Genomic DNA, 18691 nt, shown 5'->3' on the forward strand with positions numbered 1-18691 from the left:
CATGTAGGATACGGCATGGTGGTGGGCCTCCTGAGACTTAAGGTAGCAAGGCCAGGGCCAGGAGTAGGAACAGTCAAGTCAAGGCTAGCACAAGCAACTCCTATCAAAGGATGATGGCTACAGCACATCAAGCGGCAGCCATAAGGCAACCTTCAGCTCAGGTTTTGTCCTGAAAAGATCTATAGATTTCACTGTGATTACGCGGTGTGTTTTCAATATCTCGAGTCATATTGCACCATTATATGGCCAGATTTGTGAGCGAGGAAACTGTGAAGCATGGAGTAGAAAGAGACAGTTTATACTGCCAAGTCTATTGAGAGAAGAAGAAGAAATATTGGGGCATATGTACAAACCCCTATCGCCCCGGAAACATCACTTTTTGTGACTTTCCCGTGGCGATAGGGGCCTTGCCTTATGTACAAGGCAGCGTTAAGCCACTTGAAGTGGCTTAACGCTGTCTTGTACCTAAGGCACCCTTCGACGCTATGTTTATCGTGAAAGGGGCATGCAGTGGGTGTTGTGGTGGGCGTTCCACTGCAAGACCCATTGTATTTGACGCTGCCCCCCATGTACAAGGGTGGCGTACATAGGAGGCAGCGCCAAAATGAAGACCAGGATAATCCTGGTCTTAAGTTGGCTAAACGAGAAGAAATGCATTATTTCTCCTCGTTTTTGCTTTCCATGTGAGCTGCCTTGTGCAGCACACATGTAAAAAGCTAAATGCCATGCTTTGTTTATATACAGGAAGGTGCCCCTTCCAGTACATAAATAAACCTTTTTTTAAAATGTCATTGCAATTGCATGAAGCAGCACACACGAAAGTTATAAAATGGCATTTTAGGATTTTTTATGTGCAGGAAGGGACACCTTCCTACACTTAACCGATCCTCCCCTGCACACAGACACCCTACAACTTAGCGCCATCGCAGGGGGAAACGCAAGGCTGCACCACATTCTTGTAAATATGGTGCAGCCTTGCATTTCCGAAGAGGAGGAGCGTGTAGTTAAGCCCAGGAGGCTAACGACACGCTCTGCCACTTAATTGTACATATCCCCCATTGTCTCATAGTTAACAACCGGCCATACTATTTAATATATAAACATATGTCCGATTTTCTTTATAGGTTGCATCAATTACTGCCATTGAAAGCATGCGTATGGCAGGATTCAAAGTAAGCATCACAAAAACACAATGAAGGCGACTTTAATAAATGTTATGTAAAAGTTTGTCAAACAAATATTATTTTTTAAAGTTTTGACTCTCTATCTCTAAATGCTTTGCAACATAATGCTGTAGAAGGGCAGAAACGGCTGGTAAATATATTTATTTCCAAAGATTAACATATGCTATGCGTTTTAAGCACTGTTTTGGTATTCTTAGTTTTAGGCAACATTTTTTTCCATGTTTCTATTACCTCCATTCTTAAGAATTTTATTTGCATACTGTAGTCGGACAGGTCAGCTTTTCCCTGTCCCTTGACATGCCACTCAATCATGCCCTCTCACCAAAAGGCATAGTGATATAATGAGACAGCACTTTGCTGATTTAGGACCCAAATGGATAACAAAAATAGAGCTATGCAAAAAGACAGGACTCAAGACTCGTCTTAAAGTAGAATGGCCAAAAATCCAAGGCATTTTGTTGATGCCCAGGATACAATGGCAATCTGTGGAAGTCCAGAGTAAATAGCTACCCCTACAGTGTGGAGTGAATTACAAAAAGCAAGGATGGATTCCAGAGAGCCCCCTAGTCATGTTGGTGTAGGGCACAGTGATCTTTCGTCCTTCTTTGATCACTACTATGCGAAGCTATCTCTTAGGCATTATGATTCCCACAGCGGGTAGAATTCATTGCAAATTGATTTGTGCAGTAACTTTATTGATAGTGTATATTCTTTTTAAAACTGAAAGTTTCATAGAATTGATTACAAAGCCACAGAGGGATTTTGTGAGCTTTTTGCCTAGTTCCGAATTTTGAGGCAACATGATTAGCAACTCACCCTCATCGAATACCATATTATTTGCACGAAGGTCTATGTGATATACACTCCTACCATAGCATCATTTGATAATATCAATAGAAGCAAGGACAGGTGCATTGGTTACTCTAGGTAGTATCTGGTTCTCCTCTGATATGGGAAAACCAAAGGTGATGATAGACTGATATGTACATTGGACTAATTCATTCATTTAGTGAAGTGGCTCGTTAAGAAGAGAAAATGGCTTCTTGTCTATCTTCAATAAGAAGCCTAGACCACCTTCCGGCTCCACGACTAATCTAGAGGAGAATCCTTTTTCTTCTGACAAAATATTCAACCACTCCTTCCCCACAATCTTATGTAGAGGTATATTGTTCAACAACTAGGTGCATGCTACATAAGTCCCAATACATGCAGACAAACATGCTGGGAAGTTGATGCTGACGGGCACGAAAACTTTGAAAACACACTAAAATGGAGAAGCTCTGAATGGTCACAGAACAGAAGCAGCAGATCCAGTAAGGAATGCAAAGCAAATTAATTTGGCAAGATAGAAAAATCAACCACAACCCAGTCCCATTAATTTGGTTAATACTCACTAGGGACTAAGAAATTCAATGGCAAAAGTTGGTCATCAAAAAAAGAGAGCTCCTCAACATATACATAAACAACAACCTTAAGTCAAAAGATAACACATTTTTGTAAAGATTAGAACAGGAGGCAAATAGGAAAATTACACACAAATAGGAACAGAAATAACACAATAGGAATGGGCTCGCAACTATACGTTAAATCTTCTGAAGGCAGAGTTGATCCCACGTAGCAAGCCATTGGCACAAAGAGGAATGCATTTCATTGATGAAGATTTTTATCTGTTGAAGGAATTGAGTAAGTACATTGATGATATAGTTCAAGTCATTTACCAGAGTGCCAGATTGAGGAGCTGTGCAGAGAATAAAATTGCGTTAAATACTGTGTCTCTCACAAGGAAGTCACTGATCGATACCAAGGTTAGGGTACTCCTCTCAGTAACGGGTATGCAGGATGAGGAAGAAGCCCTTTTCATTGCTAAACTGACATCCTGGCATAGTTTTCTGAATAATTTGAGGCTTTGTAAATGTGTACTAAAGTTATGAAAACATCTCCTAACTAGGCTGCTTTACAGGCATTCCAGAACCATGTTAGAGGTGATACTCAATTAGTACAATTAGTAAGTACGTGTTGATGAAAAAAATACAGTTTTTCATACAGTGCCTACTACTGGGGGTGGTGTTAGCCTATTTTTAAAAACTCAAGTTTGGCAGAAAAGGGAACTGGGACACAGCAAAATAAAGAGATCAGCCAACAATCAGGCGGTCGATCTTAAATTTGGGGAACCAGGTTCGAATCTCAGAAATGATACTCAGCATCCTGTGATTCTGGGCAAATCAGTTAATCTCTCTGTGCCTAACAAAAATGAATGTGTCCTTTTGTAAGCAACTGGTGGTCATGTAACGCGCTCTGATACCCGATACCTTGGGGGCAAGTTTGCGCTATATAAAACTCCAAAGAAACAAATCACACATTTTGATCAATTAAGGAGCACTTGATTGGTCCCTTGTTCCACAATTGATGGTACCGACACTTGAGCACATCTGCTTGTTCATCAAGAATTGAGAAAACAAACTCAGTTCAATTCAGTAAATCTGTCCTACTTGAAAACACTTTAACAGACAGTCCAAAAATTGTGAGTTTATGCTTACGATGCAAGCACACAAATATGTTACTGTTCCTACTCCAAAAAAGATGGAAGAAGTTAATACTTTTCTGAGCTCCATCTTTAAGATTGAAGCCTAAGTTGATGTCAGAGAATGCAGCACTTATGCCACCACCATACTGAGGTTCAGACTGAAGGAGAGCTCAAGGAGGAAGTCTGTGCTCGCAATGAGATTGTACACATTGGTCCGGTATTGATTATGCCCCTCGGGGTTTATGTTGGCCAACGCTCCATCACCCCCGCTTCTCACGAGGTCCATAATTGTACTGCACTGCACCTGCATGGACACTACCCCCTCTTCCAGTTCAGAGCGACAGCTCCCAGGTGACACATAGAGGGTTTTAGTTTAGTTTGGGATCCAAGTGGGGGTCGTTTACAATATGTAATTTTTTTATTTTCTCTTATTATATCTGCTCTGTCACAAATGAACTTGGAGGCCAACACCCACGGCGTTAATTTGTGTTATTCACTCCACTCTATTGTTTTCATTCGATTGATGGAAACCATTCTCCTGTAAAGCCTACTGCTTGTCATGAAAAAGAAAATGCAATAAAGTTTGTGTTAAAAAAAGGCGGTGTGTGTGCTGATTTTAAAGGGGTGTTCAGATTTTGCAATATGTAGACTTTTTAATTCGGTGGCTAAGTAAATGTATGAGCCTAGTTGGGCTCTGTGTTCGTAAAGTCCTACAAGAGGCAGTGGTGTCTTAATACATTTACCACACTTTATGACTAGGACATTTTCATGGTGAGCTGGCGATTGTAGCAGCAGAGGCTGCTGTGATGTTGATTCAATGCATCACATCATGTCTAGAGTTATCCATGCTATTGTAGTAGAGCTAACACCTGAACAATAGTTGACCCTTCCTATTCAAGCCGAATTTTAAGTGAGTGTTTTGTCTTGAAGCGTACACTGTATCGATGAACAATCCGAGCCAGGCCATGCTTTCTGTTGCTCAGAACCATCTTTCACGTGTTTGATCCTTGAGAACCCATTGAGAGAGCTGGTAGAGGCACTGGTAAAGCTGAAGAGAAATCATCTGTCATCTGTGACATTGAACCACTAACCATCAGAGAATGAACATAACACAGGACAGGTCATGACCATTACTCTCCAGGTAAATCTGAGAAGGAAAGGAAATGAATCCGGTAAGACTCTTCGAAGGAGGTGCAAGAAGGCGGCTGACTTATGCCCGCAGCCACTTGGAATCCGGGTGAGCTGGATGGATCAGCAGCGTTACCAGAAGGGGCTGTGATCTGTGGTGGATCAAAGTACAAAGTAATAGAGAAGCAGAAATCAGTAGAAGGTGATGAGGAATTAAAGATGAAGGAATACAAGGTAACACATCATCAGCAACACTCAGCAGAGTGTCGGAGTGACTGCGTGTCACTCAGGGAGACCCATTGGTTGCTTCTGGCAGAAGAGCGGCCTTTAGAATTCCATGACACGTGCGAAGAATGGAACGGAGAAGTGTCTCCTGACAACACCTTGGATTTTCTCTACTCAGGCATCTGTCTTCCGCTCAGACTTCACCTCCACTGGGGTTTCACAGACTGACCACACCCCTCATCTCTCATTGGCCGTCATGATCTTGGGAGATGTCTAGAAAAGGCAGGTCCTGGCCCAGGGCCTTCAGCTGGAGCACTCCTTCACTCATGTCAATGCAGCTCTGCAGTAAAAGACAGGCACTCAAGTAAACTGCTATGGAAACACAACACACTGCAATAAAATGCAATCACTAACTGTAGGGTTTTAGCTCACCAGGGGCCGTATTATCAAGAAAGAGCGATACATTATCGCCGCTTTTATCGGCAGGAAACTGCCGCTAAAGTGGCGATAATGGGCTTGATAATATGCCCTTGTGAATTCCCAGAGAAGCCCAGGTTCTGGTGTTAACCTGGGCTTCTATAGGAATTCACAAGGGCATATTATCAAGCCCATTATCGCCGCTTTAGCAGCAGTTTACTGCCGATAAAAGCGGCGATAATGTATCGCCTTTTCTTGATAATATGGCCCCAGATTCCTTACTATACAAAAACTACAAGAATAACCAGGATTTGGGCCAAGCACATCCAAGGGTCACTGCTATAAATGTTAAAGTGTATCTTTCTACAACGCAACAGGGCTGAAATACATTAGCAAAAGTCAGTAAAAAGCCATGAATATGTAAATCAACATTTTTACATGTGTTGACTTAAGTGAAAATAAAATGTAAATTCACGCTTCTGTGATATATTTGCTTATTACTGCTGAGTGGTACAACGGAAAACAGTCTCCTTCATCTAAAATGTATTTCTGCTGAGGTCAGAAGTAAATGCGTTTTCAGGATGGTAACCGCGATGGAATGTACTAAAACTGGTGGAGGTGAGGCAGAAGGGGTTTCTCCTCAGGAAAGTGGAGAGACAAAACAACACAGGTAATTTGTGCAAATAACCCTGAACAGCAATTCCTACACACAGAAATGCAGACGTGTTGCATTTCCCTATTGGAATGCCCAACACATTTGAGTACCCCTGGGGGGGCTGCAATCAAGAATTATAAGAAAGTCAAAAATGTGCACCAAATTCTGACATGACACAGTAAGAGCAAATTTCTGAGGATCTCAACAGTCCCTTTGTGGATGGGATTTGTTTTGCAGTTAATCCTAACTGGCAGTAGACCAGAGAAGTATGCCCAAGTGAGCCTGTGCAGGGGTGGGTGAATTTGTGGAATTAATTCAGGAAATATGCCAAATTTACATGTAATTCTATGTATTTTGGTAAATGTAGTTGACAGGTATTATGTGTAAAAATTGTGCATGAGAGTTTACTTGCACACAAAATTCACTTTCTACTCGAATCATTCTTCCGCGAGTGAATATTACACAAAAAAGCGCAATTGGTAAAACAATTTGGGCATTATGCAACAGTTGCATAATTCACAAGATTTCACCTGCGTTAAAAAAATTTCACCCTGCCCAGTGCAGGAGGGAAAAGCTTTTGACTGACACAAAGCAGGTCCATAGAGTTGCAGTTTTTAACTGTGCTGGTGGTTGCAAGTGTTCGATACTAGCATTTACTTAGTGTTACTGGGGCCTATTTTTCATCATCAGACTTTGACTTAAAGAAAGAGCGGGAAAAGCAGAAGAAAGATGAAGTAAGACAAAGATAGAAGAACAAAGATGAATGGCAAAAACAAGGGTGACAAAGAACCTGAAAGAGGAAGATGCAGGGGGAAAGTATTAGACCTGAGGTAGAATCAAGAATAGGGAGGAGTGGCGGATCCTCCGCTAAGGCGGAGGAGCACCACCCTACTGTTCTTTGAGCAGTGCAAAGAGGAAAAATAAAATTATGATAAAATATGTCATTATAATTTTATTTTTCCGTATGAGGCAGTATTACGGGGCGCGGTGGGGCTGGGCTGTTGGCACAGTCAGCTAGGGCAGGAGTGGTTGGTGCACATAAGTGTGCATGACGGTTTGGTCATGCGCACTTAGCATGTTCTCCACCTGGTAGTATTGCACAGCAAGGGTGGAGAACATGCACAGGCTCCCACTCCCTGTCTGAGCGCCTAACCAGGGCTTATAAGTGTTTAGCCATGTAACAGTCGGTGTTGTTGCACCAAGGATATTCTGCTGCATAACTAAATACTTATAGGGTCCAAAAAGCAAGACCTATTGGCTATGCCAATGCTTGTTTGTTTTTTGTTGCTGTTTTGTTTAGGTTGCCAGATCTACTATAGCTGGACATGGTTTTTGTTAACAGTTCTTTGCATCAGATGAACTTGTTTTCATTGCTCTGAAAGGTGTTTCCATTCTGGTTGTAGGAAGCAGTCATTCCCGGGGGTGTGAAGGCTGCCTAGCTGTGCGCATGCGCCGAACTTTGCAAATGAGAAAAAGCCTGGTGCAGGTGCAATTTACAAGTGTGGAGTGAGTGAGCCCCAGGCAGTATAACTCACTCACACAGGAGTTCATGCACTGCACCTGCATACTCAGCATGGTTTAAGGAAACTCGACCCCCCCCCCCAGGCATCGAACACATATTTACCAAGAAACTCTGAGAAGAGCCTGCCTGCTGCACTGACGGCTGGTGGTGTGTGTGCCTGGTGAAAGCATGCACTGACGGCTGGTGGTGTGTGTGCCTGGTGAAAGCGTGCATTGATGGCTGGTGGTGTGTGTGCCTGGTGAAAGCGTGCATTGATGGCTGGTGTTGTGTATCCCCGGTGAAAGTGTGCACTGACGGCTGGTGGTGTGTGTGCCTGGTGGAAGCGTGCACTGACGGCTGGTGGTGTGTGTGCCTGGTGGAAGCGTGCACTGATGACCTGGTGGTGTGTGTGCCTGGTGGAAGTGTGCACTGATGGCAGGTGGTGTGGGCGCCTGGTGGAAGCGTGCACCAACGGCTGGTGGTGTGTGTGTGCCTGGTGAAAGCGTGCACTGATGGCTGGTGGTGTGTGCCTGGTGGAAGTGTGCACCAACGGCTGGTAGTGTGTGACGGCTGGTAGTGTGTGAGCCTGGTGAAAGTGTGCACTGACGGCTGGTGGTGTGTGTGCCTGGTGGAAGCGTGCACTGACGGCTGGTGGTGTGTGTGCCTGGTGGAAGGGTGTACTGATGGCTGGTGGTGTGTGTGCTTGGTGGAAGTGTGCACTGATGGCTGGTGGTGTAAGCCTGGTGGAAGCGTGCACTGAAGGCTGGTGGTGTGTGTGCCTGGTGGAAGCATGCATTGACGGTTGGAATTGTGTGTGCCTGGAGGAAACGTGCACTGATGGCTGGTGGTGTGTGTGCCTGGTGGAAGCATGCACTGATGGCTGGTGGTGTGTGTGCCTGGTGGAAGCGTGCCCTGATGGCTGGTGGTGTGTGTGCCTGGTGGAAGTGTGCACTGACTGCTCGTGGTGTGTATGTGCCTGGTGGAAGCGTGCACTGACGGCTGGTGGTGTGTGTGCCTGGTGGAAGCGTACACTGACTGCTGGTGGTGTGTGTGCCTGGTGGAAGCGTGCACTGACGCTGGTGGTGTGTTTGCCTGGTGAAGCGTGCACTGATGGATGGTGGTGTGTGTGCCTGGTGGAAGCGTGCACTGATGGCTGGTGGTGTGTGTGCCCAGTGAAAGCGTGCACTGATGGCTGGTGGTGTGTGTGCCTGGTGGAAGCATGCACTGACAGCTGGTGGTGTGTGTGCCTGGTGGAAGCGTGCACTGACGGCTGGTGGTGTGTGTGCCCGGTGGAGGCGTGCACTGACAGCTGGTGGTGTGTGTGCCTGGTGGAAGCGTGCACTGACGGCTGGTGGTGTGTGTGCCTGGTGGAAGCGTGCACTGATGGCTGGTGGTGTGTGTGCCTGGTGAAAGTGTGCACTGGTGGCTGGTGGTGTGTGTGCCTGGTGGAAGCGTGCACTGACGGCTGGTGGTGTGTGTGCCTGGTGGAAGCATGCACTGACGGCTGGTGGTGTGTGTGCCTGGTGGAAGAGTGCACTGACGGCTGGTGGTGTGTGTGCCTGGTGGAAGCGTGCACTGACGGCTGGTGGTGTGTGTGCCTGGTGAAAGCGTGCACTGGCAGTTGGTGGTGCGTGTGCCGGGGGAAAGCGTGCACCATCGGCTGGTGGTGTGTATGTGCCTGGTGAAAGCGTGCACTGACGGCTGGTGGTGTGTTTGCCTGGTGAAGCGTGCACTGATGGATGGTGTTGTGTGTGCCGGGTGGAAGCGTGCACTGATGGCTGGTGGTGTGTGTGCCCAGTGAAAGTGTGCACTGATGGCTGGTGGTGTGTGTGCCTGGTGGAAGCGTGCACTGACAGCTGGTGGTGTGGGTGCCTGGTGGAAGTGTGCACTGACGGCTGGCGGTGTGTGTGCCCGGTGGAGGCGTGCACCATCGGCTGGTGGTGTGTGTGTGCCTGGTGAAAGCGTGCACTGATGGCTGGTGGTGTGTGCCTGGTGGAAGTGTGCACCAACGGCTGGTAGTGTGTGACGGCTGGTAGTGTGTGTGCCTGGTGAAAGTGTGCACTGGCGGCTGGTGTTGTGTGTGCCTGGTGGAAGCGTGCACTGACGGCTGGTGGTGTGTGTGCCTGGTGGAAGCATGCACTGACGGCTGGTGGTGTGTGTGCCTGGTGGAAGAGTGCACTGACGGCTGGTGGTGTGTGCGCTTGTGAAAAGGTGCACTGACGGCTGGTGGTGTGTGTGCCTGGTGGAAGGATGCACTGACGGCTGGTGGTGTGTGTGCCTGGTGGAAGAGTGCACTGACGGATGTTGGTGTGTGTGCTTTGTGGAAGTGTGAACTGACGGCTGGTGGTGTGTGCCTGGTGGAAGCGTGCACTGAAGGCTGGTGGTGTGTGTGCCTGGTGGAAGCGTGCACTGATGGCTGGTGGTGTGTGTGCCTGGTGGAAGTGTGCACTGACGGCTGGTGGTGTATGTGCCTGGTGGAAGCGTGCACTGACGGCTGGTGGTTTGTGTGCCTGGTGGAAATGTGCACTGTCGGCTGGTGGTGTGTGCCTGGTGGAAGCGTGCATTGATGGCTGGTGGTGTGTGTGCCTGGTGGAAGCGTGCCCTGATGGCTGGTGTTGTGTGTGCCTGGTGGAAGCGTTCCCCTGCGGCTGGTGGTGTGTATGTGCCTGGTGGAAGCGTGCACAGACGGCTGGTGGTGTGTGTGCCTGGTGGAAGCCTGCACTGATGGCTGGTGGTGTGTGTGCCTGGTGGAAGCATGCACTGATGGCTGGTGGTGTGTGTTTCTGGTGGAAGCGTGCACTGGCGGCTGGTGGTGTGTGTGCCTGGTGGAAGCGTGCACTGACGGCTGGTGGTGTGTGTGCCTGGTGGAAGCATGCACGGACGGCTGGTGGTGTGTGTGCCTGGTGGAAGCGTGCACTGACGGCTGGTGGTGTGTGTGCCTGGTGAAAAGGTGCACTGACGGCTGGTGGTGTGTGTGCCTGGTGGAAGCGTGCACTGGCGGCTGGTGGTGTGTGTGCCTGGTGAAAGCGTGCACTGACGGCTGGTGGTGTGTTTGCCTGGTGAAGCGTGCACTGATGGATGGTGTTGTGTGTGCCGGGTGGAAGCGTGCACTGATGGCTGGTGGTGTGTGTGCCCAGTGAAAGTGTGCACTGATGGCTGGTGGTGTGTGTGCCTGGTGGAAGCGTGCACTGACAGCTGGTGGTGTGGGTGCCTGGTGGAAGTGTGCACTGACGGCTGGCGGTGTGTGTGCCCGGTGGAGGCGTGCACCATCGGCTGGTGGTGTGTGTGTGCCTGGTGAAAGCGTGCACTGATGGCTGGTGGTGTGTGCCTGGTGGAAGTGTGCACCAACGGCTGGTAGTGTGTGACGGCTGGTAGTGTGTGTGCCTGGTGAAAGTGTGCACTGGCGGCTGGTGTTGTGTGTGCCTGGTGGAAGCGTGCACTGACGGCTGGTGGTGTGTGTGCCTGGTGGAAGCATGCACTGACGGCTGGTGGTGTGTGTGCCTGGTGGAAGAGTGCACTGACGGCTGGTGGTGTGTGCGCTTGTGAAAAGGTGCACTGACGGCTGGTGGTGTGTGTGCCTGGTGGAAGGATGCACTGACGGCTGGTGGTGTGTGTGCCTGGTGGAAGAGTGCACTGACGGATGTTGGTGTGTGTGCTTTGTGGAAGTGTGAACTGACGGCTGGTGGTGTGTGCCTGGTGGAAGCGTGCACTGAAGGCTGGTGGTGTGTGTGCCTGGTGGAAGCGTGCACTGACGGCTGGTGGTGTGTGTGCCTGGTGGAAGTGTGCACTGACGGCTGGTGGTGTATGTGCCTGGTGGAAGCGTGCACTGACGGCTGGTGGTTTGTGTGCCTGGTGGAAATGTGCACTGTCGGCTGGTGGTGTGTGCCTGGTGGAAGCGTGCATTGATGGCTGGTGGTGTGTGTGCCTGGTGGAAGCGTGCCCTGATGGCTGGTGTTGTGTGTGCCTGGTGGAAGCGTTCCCCTGCGGCTGGTGGTGTGTATGTGCCTGGTGGAAGCGTGCACAGACGGCTGGTGGTGTGTGTGCCTGGTGGAAGCCTGCACTGATGGCTGGTGGTGTGTGTGCCTGGTGGAAGCATGCACTGATGGCTGGTGGTGTGTGTTTCTGGTGGAAGCGTGCACTGGCGGCTGGTGGTGTGTGTGCCTGGTGGAAGCGTGCACTGACGGCTGGTGGTGTGTGTGCCTGGTGGAAGCATGCACGGACGGCTGGTGGTGTGTGTGCCTGGTGGAAGCGTGCACTGACGGCTGGTGGTGTGTGTGCCTGGTGAAAAGGTGCACTGACGGCTGGTGGTGTGTGTGCCTGGTGGAAGGATGCACTGACGGCTGGTGGTGTGTGTGCCTGGTGGAAGCGTGCACTGACGGCTGTTGGTGTGTGTGCTTTGTGGAAGTGTGCACTGATAGCTGGTGGTGTGTGCCTGGTGGAAGCGTGCACTGAAGGCTGGTGGTGTGTGTGCCTGGTGGAAGCGTGCACTGACGGCTGGTGGTGTGTGTGCCTGGTTGAAGCGTGCACTGATGACTGATGGTGTGTGTGCCTGATGGAACCAGGAGCATTCACAGTGATAGAAGACACAAATGAAACTGGCGAAGAGGAGGAGGAAAAGGGAGGGGGGAAGTGGAGCAGAGGAGCATGATTCACAGCTAGAAGACCCAAATGAAGCTGACCAGGAGGGAGGGGGACAAGGGAGGGAGGTGGTGCATGCAGAGGAGCCTGATTTCAGCAATAAAAACACAGATGGCAGCTGTGCATGTGCACAAGCTCGTGTACGCAAGCTGTAGGCCAGCAAAAGCCTCTGGTGGCACTTCTAAAAGCCACTTACTAAATGTCTCTAAGAGACAGCACATGCGCTGTTTCAGGCCAGACCTAAAAAGTGAACGTAATGACTGGGCAATGATGCATTGATACAGTGACTAAGCACAATGACATTGTGACTGAGCAATGGCGCAATGACTAGACAATGACAAAGCAATGACACAATGACATCGTGACTGAGCAATGACGCATTGACTAAGCAATGACATAATGACATTGTGACTGAGCAATGACGCAATGGTACAGGAACTAAGCAATGACACAGTAACTGAGAAATGACACAATGACACAGTGATTAGGAAATGATGCAATGACTCAGTGACTGTGCAATTACACAATGACACAGTGACTAGGAAATGATGCAATGACACAGTGACTGAGAAATGACGCAATGACACAGTGACTGTGCAACGACACAATGACAGTGACTGAGCAATGTCGCAATGATATAGGACTAGGAAATAACGCAATGACACAGTGACTAGGAAATGATGCAATGACACAGTGACTTAGAAAGGACACAATGACAGAGTGACTAGGAAATGACGCAATGACTAGGAAATGACGCAATGACACAGTGAAAAGGAAATGATGGAATGACACTGACTGTGCAATAACACAGTGACTGAGAAATTACGCAAATGACACAGTGACTGTGCAATGACACAATGACAGTGACTGAGCAAGGACGCAATGACAGTGACTAGGAAATGATGCAATGACAGTGACTGAGAAATTACGCAATGACACAGTGACTGTGCAATGACACAATGACAGTGACTGAGCATTGACGCAATGGCTCAGTGACTAGGAAATGACGCAATGACACAGTGACTAGGAAATGATGCAATGACACTGACTGTGCAATGACACAATAACACAGTGAATGGGAAATGACGCAATGACACAATGACTGAGTAGTGGCACAAAGACATCTTGACTGAACAATGATGCAATGACACAGCCAATGAGCATTGACTCAATGACACAATGACTGAATTATGACACAGTGGCTGAACAATGACACAGTGGCTGAGCAGTGACACAATGACTGAGCAATGACACGACACAGTGACTGAGCAATGATTGCACTGACATAATGTCTAAGCAATGACACCGTAACTGAGCAATGACGCAATGACTAGGCAATGACGCAATCACACTGCGACTGGGGCAATGACACAGTGACATAGCAGTAACACAATGACTGGGTGCTGTCATGTTCTTACTTTTAGTGACAGCAGAGTCTCTAGCCCGAAGGAAAACTCCAGAGCTTCATTATCTAGGGAAATAAAGAAAAACTGGTTAGGAGCTACAGGCCCATGGGTGCAACAAAAGCATATGGCTCTACTTGCAACAGGATGAGACGAAGAGTGTACATTTGTACTGCACGAACAACAACATTGCAAAAAGAGGAACTTCAGGTTTTTGTAAGCATGTTGTAAGTTCATACCTGTAGTGTAGCACCCCTTATGTCACCTCTACCTCCTGGGGAAACAAAGCCGGGCCACTCAGCTGTGTGACGTCATACAAGTATACAGCATACATCTCACATCCAATGAACCACATTGCTTCATGGTGCATAAGGGCCACACCACGCAAGTGTCAAACCACAGGACATCTCCACCCCCATGTCACCCGCTCATTGTTAAATACAGGAAGGAGCAACAAAGATGCATGCTTGAAACACTCCCCCAGTAGACTGCGGTTAAGTTAACTGATGCTCACAACTCGGGCACACTGGAGCAACCAGTAGCAGCACACTGCCATTACGTGGGCTTGTCTCAGGGACCGTCACCATAGCTAGGGATTGCTGAGTGTCACGTGACGTCTGATTTGCGGCAACAGATTTCCCCTGTTAATATCAAGCCCAACCAACATTTAAAGGGGAGGGTCCTATCCACAGAGTTTTGGGAACTGATTGACCAACAACACAAATCCCAGAATTTTAGAATCATTTTTCTTTCAAATGTAAATTCAGTCAATATTTTCAATTTTTAACAGCGGATAGTTAACACTTGGAAATCCCTCTCCTTGCTGTTCCCTAGCATATTGAGGATTTTTTCTTGGGTGTTCAACATCAGCTAAAAACATTTCATGTGCCTATTCTGTCTAACCTTTTGAATGTCCCTATAACTATAGGTGTGAGCGTAGATACAGACCGAAGTTATATTCGAAAAAAGAAAATGACTGAATGATTCTGGGATTTTATACTGAAGGGCAACTTCCTCTTTAAGGCACATAGATAGCCACAGTGAATTTGAAGAGACTACAACATGAATTTGAAGTCATACTGTTATCCAATAATAACTTCTAACAAAACATTTTTTACCCATAGGAAGCTTTTACAGACATTATAATTATCACCACCATAGTTTTTGATGACACTTTTCAAAGTAATGAAAAACAGCTTTTTAAAATGGCATTACACCAATTAATTAACCTATGTTGTTTACATATAGCAACCACATATTTTTAGGTCTCGCCTAGCGAATGAAGCGCATGCGCTGCATCGCCTTGGTGAGACTATTGTTGTTGGTTTTGCTAGCGAAGGGATACAAACCATGTACGCACACCGACAGGCGATGTGCACGCGCATGGCGTCTCTTCTCTGGCGTCTCCTCTGAAGGGGGACAGGAGATGGCACGCGTAGTGACAGGAGTTGTGCACTCCATATGCGTGCACATCTTCTGTCCCCGCATGAACACAGAGAGCGTATGGCACGCTTTCACTTTCTGTCAGTGCCGTGTTAATTTTAAGCTTTCTACCGGCAAGTTTAAATTCACCAGCGGTGTGTGAGATTACCCTCAACCATGTCCCATGAATGTTACAGGCCACCACCAGTGTACATTTTCTACTTTTTACCGCCAATGCTATGACTGTTGACAGCACAGTATCTTTCTGAAGTCATAGCAACAAACATTTCTAGAGGGTGATGCTTTTGTTGTTTAGCAGACACCTCATGCTGTTTTTGACTGCAAATGTCACAGGAATGTAAAGACCCTCTTCTAACCTTCCTTCCTCCCATGCAAGGTTAAACACATACAGTAGGAAGTGAAAGGGTGCAGAAAAATGTCTAAGCGGTTGTTCTCAAATGGGTTATGACCGGTAAGGTATAGGCTGAGGTAAATGTAAGGCCCCGAAAATATTCCCTTAATAAAGTATGGTCATATTCTGACAGCTCAGGTGCAAGGATTAACAGAGCCAGAGACAAAATTATATTTTGCTGTTTGGGGGCTGCCATTCCACTAACAACACGGGCATTGCCAGCAAATTTGTTGTATACTGGCACCATCTAGTGGCTGTTTGCTGTAGCCAGGTGTGGTATTTAATGGTATTAAATGGCTTTATCGGCACTGACCGTATTCTGTCTGGTTCAAGGACGACTTTCAGCAATGAACAGCTATGTAAGCGAGCACAGGAAGACAGCATGCATAGACAAGATGCATTTCTTAAAATTAGAGTGGTGCTTGACTCCACATCTTTCTTCTGAGAGAGCAGACCCTAGGCGCTGTGCGTTATGTTTGAAGAATAGTGCCAGTACATGCTCGATCTGAATGTGGAACAGAAGCTGAAATTCGGATAGCAACTTCCAAGGAAGACCCCAGGTGCCCCTTGTCTCCAGGAAGACGCGGCAAAGAGTTTCAGGCTTGACTGCTGACAGACCAGGTGGGACTTAAGAGCGTGAGAAGGGAATGCTTGTAGGATGGAACACGCATTTGCAATGCAATAGGTCTCGCATTTACATGAGTTTGAGCTATTGGCATTGTAAATGACAATGTCTTGTATTTATGTTTTGGTTTTAAAAACAAATTGAAGGCATTGTCATTCGCAATGCTAACAGCTTAAACTCTCGCAAATGCGAGACCTATTGCATTGTACATGCTTGTTTATAATTGTTACAACATTTTTTCCTGTGAAATGGATCCCATTTATTTGATTGTTTTCCTTTCTTTCCTCATATGATTTTAACTGTCTGGCTGAGGCTATACAGCAGAACACTTCTTCAGCATTAGTTGCACAATGCTACTTCAATTTTAAACAACTATAAGTTGTACAAATCTTTCTCAAGCTACAGATGGCAAATCCAATTTGGATGCATTTCAGATAAAGTTCCATCATCACACGCAAAGGTTAAAATATATATGGCAGTTTTATTATTGTTATTTACATAGCGCATTCCTGCTAAGTGCCCTTGAAGCGCTGCTAACTTGCCATCTGGGGTATGAAGCCATCAATGTGTGGATGGGAAGGGTGTTGGCTGGATTGGCCTAGCAGAAGCTTGTTATTTGTGCTCCTCTCACGTGGTAGTGGGGCATGACGCAGTATATTGCCGACAGTGAATTAAATTAAATGAGTTTTAGATTTGTAGAGCGCTCTACTACTTAAAGGTGTCTAGGCGCTAAGACTCGGAGAAAAGAGAGGAGAGGAAAGAAGAAAGAACCTAGGAAAACAAAGTAGACAGGAAATTGAGACGTAAAAACCTACTAGTTGAAGAGCCATGTTTTTAAGGCTTTAGGGAAAGCAAGCAGGAGTAATAGAGAGGGTGATAAGAAAGAATGGGGCAGCGGGGACATGATTGCACACATGTTTAGGAGTGCGGACGTTGGGTGGTGGGGCGGGGTGAGGTGTGTGTGTGTGTGTGTGTGTGTGTGCATGTATGTATATCATGCGTGAGGGCCAGACTAGTGCTTTGATGTAGTGAGGCAAGCTCAGCTAGCAGGAAATGGAAATCTTCTGCTGAGGCTAAGGAGAGTTACCAGAGATGATTGCACATGTGCAGGAGTGATGAGGTACACCTATGTGTGTTTTATGTAAGGCCGACCTGTGCTTTGATTGTAGTGAGGCAAGTTCATGTAGGAGGAAGGTGAAGCCTGCAGAGGCTAGGGAGTGCTGTGGAAGGAGACTGTATGTGTGCAGGAGGTATGCCTGTGTGTGTATAGGTACTCTGCATAAGGGCCAGATATGTGCAATTATAGTGTAAAAATAAGTGGTGAGAAATCTTGGTACATATCTGGAAAGCTTTCAGTTTCCTTGCAGTAGTCTTTGAAAAAAGTTCTCCAGGGTTTGTATCAGCAGTATCAACTATAGTGCTTGGGAAGTGCAGGCTTTGAAGTGTTTTGCAAAACTCCTGATGAACATAGATATTTCTAATGTGGACCAGAAGTGGGTTCCTCATTTTTGCAGCTCTTTTACAGAAAGCCAACCATCCAGCTTGGCATCTTAAGAATTTCAGAATATCTAGCCGGAACTGATCCTTTGATCTGAAGCTGCCATTGAGATCACGGGAGTGTAACTTCCGCTGGAGGAAAGAGATTCTATTTGCATGCTGTGGATGGTGGGTGATATATATATATGGAGTCTTGATGGAAACTCTCCAGGCTACAGAAACCGGGCAGCATGTGGCCCCTGCCAGGCACAGACTGCTCATCAATTATATTACTTCAAAAGTTGCAGTGAAGTTATCAATTATGCTATAGCACATGTCATGAAGGAGGTAATATGTGGGGTAATTATCTGTGCATGGTGAGGGTGCGAGTTACTTATAATTACCATAGGGCATAAGCTATAGTTACTAGATTTCAGTGTTTTTTTTTACTATTAAATATTACGTAGTTACTCAGATACATTTTCACCTATCCACAATGTCACTATCACCTATGTTTTTCTTCAGTGAATTTCAGTTTTTCTTTTAATCGTAAAGTAATATTTTATGATGAAATGTGTTGGTCGAAGGACCTCACCTGTGAGCAGCCTAACCTATGACACGCACAGCCTTCTGGTATGCCCAGCGTGCGGTTGGTCTCATAGGACTTTGCTGCACTCAGGCAGACTTACTGACTTTGTGAAAGAGTCACACCACTAAAATATAAAACTTGAGCCTGTTGGCTTTATTGAGGGCGGAACATTTCAATACATATATAAAGCAGATCCTTAGTCCTTTAGACTTTTTGAAGGCTCTCAAGTACATATCAATGATCAATGTGAATTTAAGATTCAAGAGAGCCACAATAATAATGTGAATAAGAGGCAAACCAGCCATAAAAGGGTGAAGGACTACGATAAAGATGTGTAGGAGGATAAGCAGCATGCAAATTCAATACCGAGATCTAGCACCCCACGTAAGATACTGGATTGCAAGTCTGGAATTTTAGACACAAACGAGAAGAAATCAAACCCATGATGAATGAAAAGCATAGAGAGCTGAGTGTGTGTGCACCACAATCTAA

The 18691-nt window shown here is 46.8% G+C and overlaps 1 protein-coding gene across 1 annotated transcript in view; it reads right to left on the bottom strand.

Annotated features, from left to right (window-relative positions):
* Positions 1–1188: 1188 nt before the first annotated feature.
* NRIP2 (nuclear receptor interacting protein 2) overlaps positions 1189–18691 on the bottom strand; it is a 412018-nt gene continuing 394515 nt past the window's right edge. Inside the window, exons 5-6 of the mRNA XM_078673728.1 lie at positions 13691–13743; positions 1189–5401 (exon numbers count right to left, since the gene is read on the bottom strand). Of these exons, the coding sequence (XP_078529854.1) occupies positions 5306–5401; positions 13691–13743 (149 nt within the window). The 3' untranslated portion in view covers positions 1189–5305. The remainder of the gene's footprint in view (positions 5402–13690; positions 13744–18691) is intronic.

The sequence above is a fragment of the Lissotriton helveticus genome, chromosome 1_1, assembly GCF_964261635.1.
Source record: "Lissotriton helveticus chromosome 1_1, aLisHel1.1, whole genome shotgun sequence".
Taxonomy (NCBI): domain Eukaryota; kingdom Metazoa; phylum Chordata; class Amphibia; order Caudata; family Salamandridae; genus Lissotriton; species Lissotriton helveticus.